At 46.8% G+C, this 16,631-nt stretch overlaps 1 protein-coding gene across 4 annotated transcripts in view; it reads right to left on the bottom strand.

The window, feature by feature from the left end:
- Positions 1 to 16,631, bottom strand: part of dync1li1 (dynein, cytoplasmic 1, light intermediate chain 1) — an 81,627-nt gene that overhangs the window by 12,935 nt on the left and 52,061 nt on the right. For 2 of the 4 annotated variants that reach the window (XM_038797887.1, XM_038797888.1), the window contains exon 13: positions 9,779 to 9,805. The exons of the other annotated variants lie outside the window; for them this stretch is intronic. In XM_038797887.1, the coding sequence (XP_038653815.1) occupies positions 9,780 to 9,805 (26 nt within the window). In that variant the 3' untranslated portion in view covers position 9,779. The remainder of the gene's footprint in view (positions 1 to 9,778; positions 9,806 to 16,631) is intronic. 4 annotated transcript variants of the gene reach the window in all.

Here is a 16,631-nt window from a genome sequence, read left to right as displayed (position 1 = left end):
AAGGCACAATGTCAGGACTCGTTCTTTGACCGTAAAGGGCTGGTCCCTGCGAATGATTTTGGAAAACTTCTCGGCAGCAAGCATGAATATTTGAAGCAAGAGTAAGGGAGCCACATTGCGTCTCTGACTGATCTTAAGCCATGTTTGCCCAAATAGATGGTGTTGCCACGGGAACCCCTCTATGCTCAGCTCTTGCAAACATCTTCCATGAGAAACCTGTCTTCAATGGAATGACACCAAACCTCTTCCACCTTGCACATTTCCAATACGTTTGCTATATTTAAATCCGCAGCAGTATGTAATAATTTGCATGTCTTATGGGCTCCAACCTGGCTCAGAGTCACCGTTGAAATGGAGCATTCAAATGAACTCCCTTTCCTTGATGTAGTAGTTGAGAAATCTGCCAGGGTTTCTCTACCACTGTCTACCACAAGCCAACCTTCACCGGTAAATACACGTGTTTGGATTCTCAGTTCCACGCGCTATAAGTTTTCCCTGATCAGCAACTTTGTAAATAGGGTCCAAGCCATTTGCTCGCCATGCAGCCTTGATGCTGAAATAGGGCGCATCAAAGACATCCTGTGTCATAATGACTACTCTGGTCAGATCATTGCACGGTACACAGCGCAAAAACACATGAATGGGCATATGGCAGTCAATTTCAGCCTTGAAAAGTCTACCTCACCATGTCATTCCAGGGTAATATATCTCAAAATTTGAGCAACAAGTGAAGCTAGTTGTTTTACGTTGCTACTATACAGTAGAATCACGAGTGGTATTTGCCACCACCAGGATGCTGCTGTCAAGCCAAAAAGACATTCTGCCGAACACAAATGAGCAATGTGGTATATGAATTTCAGAGGCAGTGTGATGCTAGGTATGTAAGCCATTCATCCCAAAGATGGTGGATCGTATCAAACAACATGTCCCTTCTGCTGTTTGTAACTGGTAAAGTAATCTTGTACCCAACCAGCTCGTGCTTGCAAAACTCGAGTGTCATAAATTAGGTGTGATTGGACAACATTGCTAAATAATTCTGTCCTAAGAATTAGCTGACAACCAATTTAAGATGGTCAGTCGAACTCACCGTATGGCACATTTACTGAAAGCTCCCTATATTAACATGAACAGTGCCCAGTTCCTCAAATTCCCCTAAACCTCCTGCCCTTCATCTTGAACTTGTCTACCCTCGTAACTGACCCTTCAACTAAGGGGAACAGCTGCTCCCTATCCACCATGTCCACACCCCCCAATCTAATACACCACGATCAGCTTACCCCTCAGACTTCCCTGCTTCAGTAAAAACAACCCAAGCCTATCCAATCTCTCTTCATTAACTAAATGTTCCATCCCAGGCAACATTGTGGTGAAACACCTCTGCACCCCCTCCAGTGCAATCACATCTTTCTTATAATGTGGCAACCAGAATTGCACACAGGACTCCAGCTGCGGCCTCCCGTAGTTCTATACAACTCCAACATGACACCCTGGTCATAATAAGTTGGCCATAATAAGTAATAAGATAATAAATTGCCGTTCCATTTTTCCAACCAAAATGGATAACCTCATACTTATCCATGTTAAACTCCATCTGCCAAATTTGGTACAGTTCTCTCCAAATTGTGGAAACGTTTTGGTAGAGTCAGGAGGTGAGTTATCAGTTGCAGAATACCCAGTCTCTGACCTGCTCTTGGACAAATAGTGTTTATATGGCTGGTCCAGTTTAGTTACTGGTCAATGGTAACCCCCCAGGATTCTGTTTTTCTTAGTTTTTCCAACTGAAGGGAAATTTAGCGTGGTCAATCCAGCTACCCGGCACATCATTGGGTTGTGGGGGTGAGACACACGCAGACACGGGGAGAATGTGCAAACACCACATGGACAGTGACCCGGGGTCAGTAAATTGCCTGACATTTGTGTAGCATGAATATTATTTGCAATTTTACCAACCCAAGCCCAAACGTTGTTGCACGTGAGCATGAATTTCTTCATTATTTAAAGAGCTGCAAGGGAATTGACTGTGCTATTGGAATATAGCTAATAGAATGGATAATGGGGAACCACTGGACGCAGCGGGAAGTATATGTCTGTGTGACTGCAAAACTGCAAGGAATTGTGTCGGATCGGTTTTCTAACGTGATCCTTTTGTCAGGGCATTTTACTATAGATCTATAGAACAGTACAGCACAGAACAGGCCCTTCGGCCCTCGATGTTGTGCCGAGCAATGATCACCCTACTTAAACCCACGTAACCTGTATACCCGTAACCCAACAATCCCCCCATTAACCTTACACTACGGGCAATTTAGCATGGCCAATCCACCTAACCCGCACATCTTTGGACTGTGGGAGGAAACCCACGCACACACGGGGAGGACGTGCAGACTCCACACAGACAGTGACCCAGCCGGGAATCGAACCTGGGACCCTGGAGCTGTGAAGCATTGATGCTAACCACCATGCTACCGTGAGGCCCCACATACTGATGCAGGACAGGATGTGTCTTCCCCAAAGAGGCCAACAGCCAGTTTTAACAATAAAGCATCAAATAGGCACCATTAAATAGTGCATTTGACCCAGTGCCGTGTCAGCAGGCCGCCAGCTAAATACAAGATGCTTCCTAGTGGCAGCTCTGTGGAGGAAATTACATGAAACAAAGAGGGGACCATGTGCTTGGAAGGCGGCCCAGTGACCCCAATGATTTCCTCCAGCACTTGGCCATCTAATTTTTTCAAAGGCTCTTTTCAGCAACCTGCTTTAGGCCCGAGGTGTCCTGCTTGCTTTAGCAGTTGCCACCATCTATTCCTCCAATCTCCTTCAATACCGCTCCTCTATTGTTCAGTGCTTGGCTCCACTCTTAACGAATTGTAGCCAGAGAGCCACCTGTACCGGTTTCTCTTTCAACTCCCAAACTGTTGTTTTGACAAAGGGTCAGCTTTGACAAAGGGTCATCTGGGCTCGACCCAACATCAAATGTTGGATGTGCAGAAATTTCTTCCAACTAAATATTGAGACGACAGAAACTGTTGTCTTTGGTCCCAGCTACAAACCCTTTTCCCTGGCCACTATTTCCATTCCTGACAATTATCTGAGGCTGAGCTAGGGGGTTCAACACCATGGGTGTTGCATTTAACCAGAGCTGCACTTGACTATCAACACTATAGCTACAAGAATAGGGGAGCTAAAGCTGGGAATTCTGAAAAAAAAGTGTGTCTTACCTTCCTGACGCCACAATTCCTTTCCACCATCTACAGGGCTAAAATCAGAAGTGTGACGTAATACCTTTTACCTGGAGGAGTGCTGCTGCAATACTCTAAAAGTCTAATACTATATAGAACATTGACATCAACATTCTGTGAACGGTGGCAGAAGTATGTATATTGTAATATACTGCAGCAGGCAAATGCTCCGGGATCACTGGTTCAAATCTCACCACGGTAGCTGGTGGAATTTAAAATGAATGAATAAATGGAGAATATAAAGCAAATGACCATGACAGCGATCATCAATTATTTAAAAACCTATAGGTCATTAATGCTCTTTGGCAAGGAAATCTGCCATCCTTTCTGTCAAGATATTTTGACAGAAATCTTTGGATCCTCACTGTCGATGTTGTGGCGATTTCGGAGACATGGGTAGAGCAGGGACAGGAATGGTTGTTGCAGGTTCCAGGATTTAGATGTTTCTGTAAGAACAGAGAAGATGGTAAAAGAAGGGGGGTGGGGGGGGGGGCATTGTTAATCAAGGAAAGTATTACGGCGGTAGAAAGGACGTTTGAGGACTTGTCTACTGAGGTAGTATGGGCCAAGGTTAGGAACAGGAGGGGAGAGGTCACCCTGTTGGGAGTTGTCTATAGACCTCCGAATAGTTCCAGAGATGTAGAGGAAAGGATAGCAAAGATGATTCTCGACAGGAGCGAGTGTAACAGGGTAGTTGTTATGGGGGACTTTAACTTTCCAAATATTGACTAGAAATACTATAGTTAGAGTACTATAGATGGGTCAGTTTTTGTGCAGTGTGTGCAGGAGGGTTTTCTGACACAGTATGTAGACAGGCCAACAAGGGGCGATGCCACATTGGATTTGGTACTGGGTAATGAACCCGGCCAGGTGTTAGATTTAGATGTAGGTGAGCACTTTGGTGATAGTGATCATAATTCAGTTATGTTTACTTTAGCAATGGGCAGGGATAGGTATGTACCACAAGGCAAGAATTATAGCTGGGGAAAAGGCAATTATGATGCTATTCGGCAAGATGTAGGATGTATAGGATGGGGAAGGAAACTGCAGGGGATGGGTACAATCGAAATGTGGAGCTTTTTCAAGGAACAGCTACTGCGTGTCCTTGATAAGTATGTACCTGTCAGGCAGGGAGGAAGTTGTCGAGCAAGGGAACCGTGGATTACTAAGGAAGTTGAAGCACTTGTCAAGAGGAAGGCGGCGGCTTATGTTAGGATGAGACATGAAGGCTCAGTTAGGGCACTTGAGAGTTACAAGTTAGCCAGGAAGGACCTAAAGGGAGAGTTCAGAATAGCGAGGAGAGGACACAAAAAGTCATTGGCGGATAGGATCAAGGAAAACCCTAAGGCTTTCTATAGGTATATCAGGAACAAAATAATGACTAGAGTAAGATTAGGGCCAATCAAGAATAGTAGTGGAAAGTTGTGTGTGGAATCAGAGGAGATTGGGGAAGCGTTAAATGGATATTTTTCATCAAGTGTTTACACTGGAGAAAGACAATGTTGTCGAGGAGAATACTCAGGTACAGTCGACCAGGCTAGATGGGATTAAGGTTCACAAGGAGGAGGTGTTAGCAATTTTGGAAAGTGTAAAAATAGATAAGTCCCCTGGGCCAGATGGGATTTATCCTAGGATTCTCTGGGAAGCCAAGGAGGAGATTGCAGAGCCTTTGTCCTTGATCTTTATGTCATCTTTGTCGACAGGAATAGTGCCGGAAGACTGGAGGATTGAAAATGTTGTCCCCTTGTTCAAGAAGGGGAGTAGAGACAACCTTGGTAATTATAGACCTGTGAGCCTTACTTCGGTTGTGGGTAAAATGTTGGAAAAGGTTATAAGAGATAGGGTTTATAATCATCTTGAAAAGAACAAGTTGATTAGTGATAGTCAACACGGTTTTGTGAAGGGTAGGTCATGCCTCACAAACCTTATTGAATTTTTTGAGACGGTGACCAAACAGGTGGATGAGGGTAAAGCGGTTGATGTGGTGTATATGGATTTCAGTAAGGCATTTGATAAGGTTCCCCACGGTAGACTATTGCAGAAAATACAGAAGTATGGGATTGAAGGTGATTTAGCGGTTTGGATCAGTAATTGGCTAGCTGAAAGAAAACAGAGGGTGGTGGTTGATGGCAAATGTTCATCCTGGAGTTCAGTTACTAGTGGTGTACCGCAAGGATCTGTTTTGGGGCCACTGCTGTTTGTCATTTTTATAAATGACCTGGAAGAGGGTGTAGAAGGATGGGTTAGTAAATTTGCAGATGACACGAAGGTCGGTGGAGTTGTGGATAGTGCTGAAGGATGTTATAGATTACAGAAGGACATAGATAAGCTGCAGAGCTGGGCTGAGAGGTGGCAGATGGAGTTTAATGCGGAAAAGTGTGAGGTGGTTCACTTTGGAAGGAGTAACAGGAATGCAGAGTACTGGGCTAATGGCAAGATTCTTGGTAGTGTAGATGAACAGAGAGATCTCGGCATCCAGGTACATAAATCCCTGAAAGTTGCCACCCAGGTTAATAGTGCTGTTAGGAAGGCATATGGTGTGCTAGCCTTTATCAGTAGGGGGATTGAGTTTCGGAGCCACAAGGTCATGCTGCAGCTGTACATAACTCTGGTGCGGCCGCTCCTGGAGTACTGCGTGCAGTTCTGGTCACCACATTATAGGAAGGATGTGGAAGCTTTGGAAAGGGTTCAGAGGAGATTTACTAGGATGTTGCCTGGTATGGAGGGAAGGTCTTACGAGGAAAGGCTCAGGGACTTGAGGTTGTTTTCATTAGAGAGGAGAAGGCTGAGAGGTGACTTAATAGAGACATATAAGATAGTCAGAGGGTTAGATAGGGTGGACAGTGAGAGTCTTTTTCCTCGGATGGTGATGACCAACACGAGGGGACATAGCTTTAAATTGAGGGGTGGTAGATATAGGACAGATGGGGCAGCAGGGTAGCATGGTGGTTAGCATAAATGCTTCACAGCTCCAGGGTCCCAGGTTCGATTCCCGGCTGGGTCACTGTCTGTGTGGAGTCTGCACGTCCTCCCCCTGTGTGCGTGGGTTTCCTCCGGGTGCTCCGGTTTCCTCCCACAGTCCAAAGATGTGCGGGTTAGGTGGATTGGCCATGCTAAATTGCCCGTAGTGTTCTAAAAAGTACGGTTAAGGGGGGGGTTGTTGGGTTACGGGTATAGGGTGGATACGTGGGTTTGAGTAGGGTGATCATGGCTCGGCACAACATTGAGGGCCGAAGGGCCTGTTCTGTGTTGTACTGTTCTATGTTCTATGTCAGAGGCAGTTTCTTTACTCAGAATAGTAGGGGTGTGGAACGCCCTGCCTGAAACAGTAGTAGACTTGCCAAATTTAAGGGCATTTAAGTGGTCACTGGATAGACATATGGATGAAAATGGAATAGTGTTGGTCAGATAGGCTTCAGATGGTTTCACGGGTCAGCGCAACATCAAGGGCCGAAGGGCCCGTACTGCGCTGTAATGTTCTATGTCTTCAGATGATGTCCCGGAGGACTGGAGAATAGCCAATGTTGTTCCTTTGTTTAAGAAGGGTAATAAGGATGATCCAGGGAACTATAGGCCAGTGAGCCTTATGTCAGTGGTAGGGAAATTACTGGAGAGAATTCTTCGAGACCGGATCTACTCCCATTTGGAAGCAAGTGGACGTATTAGCGAGGCAGCACGGTTTTGTGAAGGGGAGGTTGTATCTCACTAACTTGATAAGAGTTTTTCGAGGAGATCACAAAGATGATTGATGCAGGTTGGACAGTGGATGTTGTCTATATGGATTTCAGTAAGGCCTTTCACAAGGTCCCTCATGGCAGACTGGTACAAAAGGTGAAGTCACACGGGATCAGAGGCGAGCTGGCAAGATGGATACAGAACTGGCTAGGTCATAGAAGGCAGAGATTAGCAATGGAAAGGTGCTTTTCTGATTGGAGGGCTGTGACTAGTGGTGTTCCGCAGGGATCAGTGCTGGGATCTTTGCTGTTCGTAGTATATAGAAATGATTTGGAGGAAAATGTAACTGGTCGGATTAGTAGGTTTGTGGATGACACAAAGATTGGCGGAATTGCAGATAGCGATGAGGACCGTCAGAGGATACAACAGGATTTAGATCGTTTGGAGACTTGGGCGGAGAGATGGCAGATGCAGTTTAATCCGGACAAATGTGTGGCAATGAATTTTAGAAGGTCTAATACAGGTAAGGAATTTACAGTGAATGGTAGAACCATCAAGAGTATTGACAGTCAGAGAGATCTCTGTGTATAGGTCCACAGGTCACTGAAAGTGGCAGCACAGGTGGAGAAGGTAGTCAAGAAGGCATACGGCATGCTTGCCTTCATTGGCTGGGGCACTGAGTATAAAAATTGGCAAGTCATGTTGCAGCTGTATAGAACCTTAGTTAGGCCACACTTGGAGTATAGTGTACAATTCTGGTCGCCACATTACCAGATGGATGGGGAGGCTTTGGAGAGGGCGCAGAAGAGATTTACCAGGATGTTGCCCAGTAATGAGGGCATTAGCTACGAGGAGAGGTTGAATAAACTCGGTTTGTTCTCACTGGAACGATGGAGGTTGAAGGGCAACCTGATAGAAGTCTACAAAATTATGAGGGGCAGAGACAGAGTGGATAGTTATAGGCTTTTTCCCAGGGTAGAGGGGTCAATTACTAGGGGGCATAGGTTAAAGGTGCAAGGTTTAGAGGAGATGTACGAGGCATGTTTTTTTTTTATACACCGAGGGTAGTGGGTGCCTGGAACTCTCTGCCGGAGGTGGTGGTGGAAGCTGGGCCAATAGTGACGTTTAAGGGGCGTCTTGACAAATACATGAATAGGATGAGAATAGAGGGATACGCACCCCGGAAGTGTAGAAGATTTTTGTTTAGATGGCAGCATGGTCGGCGCAGGCTTGGAGGGATGAAGGGCCTGTCCCTGTGCTGTACTTTTCTTTGTTCTTTGTCATCCTGGTATACATATAATGCTGGGGTAGGCTAAACAGAGGGGATTGGATTTCTGATGGATGATCTGCCTCTTAGAATGTGTTGCACAGGGCAAGGTCAGGGACTAGATAGCAAGGTGCACCTGCTTTCACTTTTTGGTGGAATTTTCATAAAAAAGAGGACAGAAAGAGGGGCAGCAGGGTAGCATGGTGGTTAGCATAAATGCTTCACAGTTCCAGGGTCCCAGGTTCGATTGCCGGCTGGGTCACTCTGTGTGGAGTCTACACGTCCTCCCCCTGTGTGCGTGGGTTTCCTCCGGGTGCTCCGGTTTCCTCCCACAGTCCAAAGATGTGCGGGTTAGGTGGATTGGCCATGCTAAATTGCCCGTAGTGTCCTAATAAAAAAAGTAAGGTTAAGGGGGGGTTGTTGGGTTACGGGTATAGGGTGGATACGTGGGTTTGAGTAGGGTGATCATGGCTCGGCACAACATTGAGGGCCGAAGGGCCTGTTCTGTGCTGTACTGTTCTATGTTCTATGTTCTATCTCAATAATCTGGGTCTTATTCCAACTTCTGGCCAGTTGATGTTCATATTACCTTGATGAACAGGAATTTCAGACGCTCGGAAATGTTTTCCCATAGTTAATGTTTATGCTGTAGAATTTTAGATAGAGGTAACTAGGTAACAATGTTGATCACAGTGACTAGGTGAGTTACATAAATTTCACTTTAGTTGTATGATGCTTTTACTTGAATTAAGTATAATTCTGAAATTTATTCTGTTGATTTGGAGGAATACAAATTCTGGATTTTATTGATAAAAAACAGTCTATGATCGTCTAACCCAGGAACATAATTTTTTTTGATCCAGGAACATAATTAATTGACCAGTGGATTTAGGTATTAGTTTTAGCACAGCACTAATGAGCCAATACTGACACTGTGTATACAGTTAAATGCGCAGGGTCCCTATGATATACGTAGACATACTTATTCAACTCAGTGAATAAAAGCAAAATACCCTGGATGTTGGAAATCTGAAATACAAACAGAAAATGCTGGAAAAAGCTTAGCAGCTCTGGCAGCATCTGTGGCGAGAAAAACAGTTAATGTTGAGTCCTTATGACTCTTCTTCAAAAGAATCACTTTCTCTTTCCACAGATGCTGCAAGACCCAAGTTTTTCCAGCATTTTCCTTTTTTATTTTAGTTGAGTATAATTCAATTTTTAAGGAATTTTCCAAAGATTTCAGGTCTAATTCTTTCACTAATCAAATTTTAACATGCATCTTAAATTGGACACCATTTAGCTGCTTTTTAAAAATGTATGCATCAAGATTACCAGAACTCCAATGTAATTGGTTATTCCTACATCTTTCAGCAATGTTGATATGATTGGCAGACACAGACAAGGCCAATCTACTCGAAATTGATTAAAACATATTTCCTTTATGCAGTGGCTCAAAGCAAGCAAGAATTGTAATTAAAACCTGAAGAAATAGAAAGAAACCAGAAAGTATGGGCATGCTCAGCCACAGTGGGGAAAAAAAATTAATGCGTGCAACCTTCACAATTCCAAAGTTCAAAGCTCAAGCAAAAACACTGACCTTAACGAGGTAAACAACCTGCAGCAACTGGCACCACACATAGATCAAGAAGAACGTTAGAACAAATGTTTAGCAGATATACATTGCCAAATTCTAAAGGTGCAAGTTTAACCATTAAACGGAGGTGTTGGTTATACTCCAACACTGAACAATTTAATTCAGTATGGTACAATACGGTGTCTATTTACAACAAATAATATGGCCATGCAATAAATTATGGGCCAACTATTATTCTTAAGAACAGTTTTGCATTCTTTTATGCAGCATATGGAGACACGTTAGTAAAGTGGTTAATGTGAACTAGGGCCGTTGGCTTTTCGAGGTACCTTCTTTGAGACGAGGCTTTAAATAGTTGTCACGCCTGCTTTCCCGAGTGAATGGAAAGTATCCCTTGACACTATCCTAAGAGGAGCAGTGACTATCTCCCTATGTTCTGGGCATTGTTTATCCCTCAACCAATATTACCAAAACAAGTTTTCTGGTCATGCATCACTTATGTTTGTGGAAACCTCACTTTGTGCAAACCAATCGGTCGGCATTTTCTCCCACTTTTTACAACAGGGGCTACACTTCATAAACATTATTCACTGGCTTGTAAAGCATGTTGAGACTTCCCGAGATTGTGAAAGGTGCTATATAAATACAGGTCTTTTCCTTTCACATATTAATAGTTTTTTGTATAAATTTAGAGTACCCAATTCTTTTTTTCCAAAGGAACAATTTAGTGTGGCCAGTCCACCTACCCGGCACATCTTTTTGGGTTGTGGGGGCGAAACCCACGCAAACACGGGGAGAATGTGCAAACTCCACACGGACGGCAACCCAGAGCCGGGATCGAACCTGGGATCTCGGCGCCGTGAGGCAGCAGGGCTAACCCACTGCTCCGCCCATCATATATTAATAGATGACTGTGGAAATGTATGGGCTACTTTGGGGAAGCAATCATGAATTGGCATTCAGAAAACATTTTCTCTACTCGATTTATCCTAAAAGTCATGTCATTAAAATTTGGCAATGGAAACGCAACATTATTTTCTTTATTTCAATCCCGGGTCACTGTCTGTGTGGAGTTTTCACATTCTCGGTGTCTGCGTGGGTCTCAACCCACAACCCCAAATGATGTGCAGGATAGGTGGATTGGCCATACTAAATTGCCCCTTAATTGGGAAAAAAATAATTGGGTACTCTAAATTTTAAAAAAAAGTATTAACTCGGTTATTTTTAACCACGGAAAAAGACTCATCAGTCCACAAGGCTGTTGTCTACACGATAGGCAAATTATGACAGCTAAAATGGTCGAACTGTGTAAATGGAGATCTTAGTTATACTACTATGCTCTCCTGTTTGTTGTAATATCACTACAATTGCAATGTGAACGCAGTACATTCAATTAATCTGTGTTTCGGGCTGTAGAACAGATTTTTCGATCTTTATTCCAAATTCAAATAAAATTGAAGATGAATTATTAGGGATTTCGCACAGCTAGTCTATTTGGTGCACAGAGATCATTTTATTGAGAAATAGCATTCATTTTAACAGTCAATCCTACACTATCATGAAGGCAGAATATCCTGCAAAGGTAATAATAATAAGAATCTTTATTAATGTCATAAGTAGGCTTACATTAACACTGCAATGGGAGACTTCCAGGGTTGACCATGGAGTGAGTGGTCACATAAAGGGCAGCTCCTGCTTAAGGTCACAGAAAAGAGTTCTTTTTACCCAATACGGGGTGGAATTTTGATGAAAAGACGTAGGCGAATGTTGGAGGAGTACTTTCCCCCGGGAGTGGTATGTCTGCTGGTTACCAGACCCAGCAGAAAACAGTGAGAGATTTAGCTGAAAAGTTGGAGCAGACTTATGCTGCAGAAACAGAAACAGCAACAGCCACTTTAGCCATGCAGGCAGGGGAAGAGCTGATGCAAGCTGGAAGGCTTCAACTTGGACTTGATGGCCTTTATTAAAGCTGAATTCCAGCAGCAGAGGAAACAGAGGATCGCACAAAGGCCATCAAAGAGGCTGTGGCACCCCTGAAGAGTTCTTGGGAACAGGTGGAGAAGTGTTTGGAGGTGCAGGGGTCAAAAGATTCGGGAGACTGAAGGAGTGATCTCGGACCACAGCGATCATGTGGTGGCTCTGGAGGCTGAGGTGGGGCTCCTAAACGTCTGTAAAATGTTGAAGGCAAAGATGGAGGAGCAGGAGAATATCTCGAGAAGGCAGGACCTGCGAATAGTGGGCCTGCCTGAAAGAGTGGAAGTTGCGAGTACCACAAGGTTATGTCTCGAAGATGGTGGCAGGGCAGGTGGCAAAAGGGGTGGTGGATATGGCGACTGAAGTAGACCGAGCGCATAGCTCCCTGAGGCAGAAGCCTAGAGCTGGGGAGCCACCGTGGATGGTGATCGTTAGGCTCCACTAATTTGAAGAGAAAGAGAAGATTCTGTGAAGGGCCAGGGAGAAGCAGACATGCGCCTGGGAGGGGAGTAAACTCCGAATTTATCAGGACATTGGAGCCAAGTTGGCAAAGCGACGGGCAAGCTTCAACAAGGCCAAGGCAGTGCTGTACTGGCGGCAAATCAGGTTTGGGGTGTTCTACCCTGTAAAATTACGGGTGACATTTGGAGGCCGGGAGTATGATTTCTAGACCCCAGGTGCGGCCGAAGACTTAATTAAAGAGCATAAACTAGGGGAGAACTGAGCGGACAATGTTTGGGAACTGGGGTGCTGGCATTTTGTAATGGTTGGGAGCATGTTTGAAGTGGAGGTAGGGATTGGGGAATGTTAATCTTTTTTTGGGGGGGGGGGGGGGGGGGGGGGGGGGGGGGGGGGGGTGCTGTTTACTGTTGGGATTGGAGGGGATGGAAAGTTAATGCGGGGATGGATGCTCCAGACACCCTCCTGTTTTCTGGAACTGTTTATGTTTAACATTTGTTTGTTTGCTTCTGGAGAAGGCTGCCCAGAGTTCAGGAGTCTTTGTTTGGGTGGGGGAGGGCAAGGTCAACAGGGAGCCTTCCTCCTAGGAAGGAATGTGGGGGAGGGGTGTCATTGGTAAGTGCATCTGGGCAGGGGCTGCTGCGCTAGCAGGTTATGCTGGTGAACGGGTGAGGTGGTGGGGAAGAAGGCTGAGAGAGGCGGCCAGGGGGGAGGTTGTTGCAAAAATGGCAGGGGGCGAGACATGACATGGTCATGGGCACAGAAATGGGCCATCTGGGATGGGCTAGGTATAGGGTGGAATTAAAGGGGTGGGAGTTAAGTGGGGATGATGACAGATGGTAGTGGGGATTGGAGGCATAAGCCTCCGGTAAGGCTGGTAATGTGAATGACCGGGGACTGAATCAGCCGGTTAAAAGGTCACGGGTGTTCGCGCACCTCAGGAGCTTGAAAGTGGGGGTAGTCTTTCTGCAGAAGACACACCTCCCCGAGACAGATCAGGTTTGGTAAAGGGGTGGGTCGTGCAGGTTTTTCACTCAGGGTTTGATTCGAGATAGAGGGGAGTGGCAATTTTAATGAGCAAAAAAATGGGATTTGAGAGTGCGAAGGAGGGGAGTGGTCCGGGTGGGAGATATGTGATTGTGAGTGGGGTATTGGAAGGGGTACCGGTAGTGTTGGTAAATGTGTATGCCCCAAATTGGGACGATGAAGTTTTATGAGGGTGTTGCTGGCAGCGAACCCGGATTTGGCCATGCACCAATTGATCACAGGAGGAGATTCTAACTGTGTCCTGGAGCCGAGGGTGGATAGGTCGAGCCCCAAGTCGCTGGGTAGGGTACAAATGGCAAGGGAGCTGGGCAGGGGTTTATGGAGAGGATGGGTATGGTGGATCCATGGCGCTTTCAGAACCCAGGGGGAAGGGAGTATTCCTTCTTTCCACACGTCTATAAGGTGTATTCGAGGATTGATTATTTTGTAGTGAGTCAGGAGATTTTGGTTGGGCTGGAAGGGGCAGAGTATGCGGGGAAAGTTCTCTCGGACCACTGGCTGGAGGTTTGGTTTAAAATGGGACGAGAGCAGAAGCTGGGTGGAGGTTTGACTCGGGGTTGTTGGTGAATGGAGGTTTTTGTGATAAGGTTCGGCCGACGATTAAGGAGTAGGATCAGAATGGGGCGGCGTCGGCGGCTATTTTTTGGGAAGCACTGAAGGCAGTGGCCCGGAGTAAATTATTTGGTTTAAGGCTCGTGCAGAAAGGGAAAGGAGGGAGGAACATGACCGTTTTGTGAGCAAGATAGTAGAGGTGGACAGGGAATATTCGAGGGTGCCCACTGTGGAGGGATTGGCAAGGAGGAAAAAGTTGCAAGGGCAGTTTGACAGGCTGACAATAGGGAGGGCGGTAGGCAACTGCGTAGGGCAAGGGGGTGCAATAAGAGTATGGGGAGAAGGTGAGCCGCATGCTGGCGCACCAACTGTGGAGGCAGGCTGCGTCCAGGGAAATAGTGAAGATCCGGACTGGGGCTGGGGATGTGGTGTCAGAGCCAGGGAAGATGAATGAGGCATTTAGGGAGTATTACCAGGGACTTTATGAGGCAGACCCAGGAGGAGAGGGGTAAATGGGGTGGTTTCTGGACAAGCTGGAATTTCTCCAGGTGGAGGAAGCAAAGAGGCAGGCATTGGAGGAGCCCCTGGGGCTGAGGGAGGTGCTGGATAGCATCAGGGGTATGAAGTCGGGGAAGGCCCCTGGGCTGGATGGGTACCCAGCGGAATGTTGTACGGAATTTGCAATGGACCTGGCATCACATCTGTTGGGGGCGTTTAATGAATCAGTGGAGAAGTGGGAGTTGCCAGAGACGATGACGCAGGCAGTAATTACACTAATCCCGAAAAAGGGGAAGGACCTGGTGGAATGTGGGTCGTTTAGGCCCAAAATACTATCACGGATGTGAAAGTATTGGCTAAGTTGTTGGCGGGAAGGATGGAGGAGAGTGTCCCGGGTGTGGTGGCAGAAGATCAAACAGGCTTCGTGAAGGGCAGGCAGCTCGCGAGTAATATAAGACGACTGTTAAATGTGGTGAAGAATCTGTCGGGGACACTGGTACTGGCGGTGGTGGTGTCCCTGGACCCGGAGAAGGCATTTGATCTGGTGGAGTGGCGGTACTTGTTCGAGGTTTTGGGAAAGTTTGGGTTTGGGCCGAGATTTGTGGCATGGGTACGGGGTTACTGTATGTGGCACCAAGGGCGAGGGCGATGCCGAATGATGGGTACGGTTGCTGTATGTGGCACCAAGGGCGAGGATGAGGACAAATGATAGGAGCTCACAAAGCTTTGACTTACACAGGGGTATGAGGCAGGGGTGCCCGCTATCACCACTGCAGTTTGCGCTGGCCATAGAGCCATTGGCAATGGCTCTCAGGGGGTCGGCAGAGGGTACAGAGGGAGCATCGGGTGTCGCTCTATGCCGGTGACCTCTTGCGGTATGTTTCTGATCTGTTGGAGACTATGGGAACGAATATGGGCCTGCTGGGGAGGTTTGGAGGGTTCTCGGGGTACAAGCTGAATGTAGGGAAAAGTGAGGTATTCCCGGTGAATGAGCTGGCACAGTGGGCTAATTTAGGGGGGGATGCCATTTACAGTAGCGAGGAATAGGTTTAGGTATTTGGGGATTCAGGTAGCAAGGGAACGGACGGGGCTCCAAAAGTGGAACTTAAAAGCTGGTGGAGGAGGCTAGGGAGGATCTTAAGAGGTGGGAAAAATGGCACTTAAAATTTATGGGGAGGGTCCAAGTGGTGAAAACGAATATCTGACGAGGTACTTGTTTATATTTCAAGCTCTTCCGATCCTTATACCAAAGGCCCTTTTTTCCAGAAAGTGGAGCTGATCATTTCGGACATTGTTAGGCGGGGAAGGTGCCAAGGGTGGGGACGACCCTGCTCGAGGCAGAGGCAGCGGGGGGGGGGGGGGGGGGGGGGGGGGGGGGGTTGGCGTTGCCAAACTTGCTTCATTATTATTGGACGGCAAATGTGGACAACGTGCGGCAGTGGTGGGAAGGAGAAGGGGTAGAGTGGGTTAGGATGGAGGAGAAATCTTGTAAGGCATCTAGTTTGAGGGCTATGGTGACGGCAACGTTGCCAATGGCTCAGAGTAAGCATTCAGCGAGCCCGGTGGTGCAGTCCACGGTGAAGATATGGAATCAGTTGAGGAGGCATTTTAGGGTGGAAGGGATGTTGGTGTTAACGCCACTGTGCGAGAATCATGGGATTGAGCCGGCGGCGGGGGGGGGGGGGAAATGGATAGTGTATACAGGCGGTAGAGGGAGTGGGGCTGGTCAAGGTGAGGGATCTGTATTTGGAGGAAGGGCTCGCTAGTCTGGAGGAGCTAAGGGAGAGGGTAGAGCTGCCGAGGGGTGAGAGTTCAGGTATCTGCAGGTTAGGAACTTTGCGCAAAAGGTCTGGAGAGGGTTCCCTCGGTTGCCGGTATATACCCTGCTGGATCGACTGCCGTTTCCGGATGTGGAAGGGGAGGGAAGAATTGTGGATATATACGCAAGTGGCTGGGGGAGCAAGGAGGCGAGCGGGTGGTGAAGATCAAGGAGAAATGGGAAGCGGAGTTGGGAGGGGAGATCAATTGGGGAGTATGGAGTGAGACACTGTGAAAGGTAAACAGGACCTTCTCTTGTGCAAGGATGAGCCTGATACAGTTTAAGGTGGTACACAGGGTGCATATGACTTGGGTGAGAATGAGTGGGTTCTTTCAGTGGGTAGCAGATGGGTGCGAGAGGTGTGGGCGGGAGCCAGCGAATCACACGCACATGTTTTGGGGTTGCGAAAAATTGGGAAGATTCTGGACAGGAGTGTTCGCGGTCTTACCCAGGATAGAGGAGGAGGTGGTCAACCTGGACCGTTTGGTGGCAATATTTGGGGTTTCA

This window comes from Scyliorhinus canicula, chromosome 5, assembly GCF_902713615.1.
Source record: "Scyliorhinus canicula chromosome 5, sScyCan1.1, whole genome shotgun sequence".
NCBI lineage: Eukaryota > Metazoa > Chordata > Chondrichthyes > Carcharhiniformes > Scyliorhinidae > Scyliorhinus > Scyliorhinus canicula.
The sequence above is the reverse complement of the archived record's forward strand: the minus strand, read 5'-3'. Positions and strand labels throughout refer to the sequence as shown.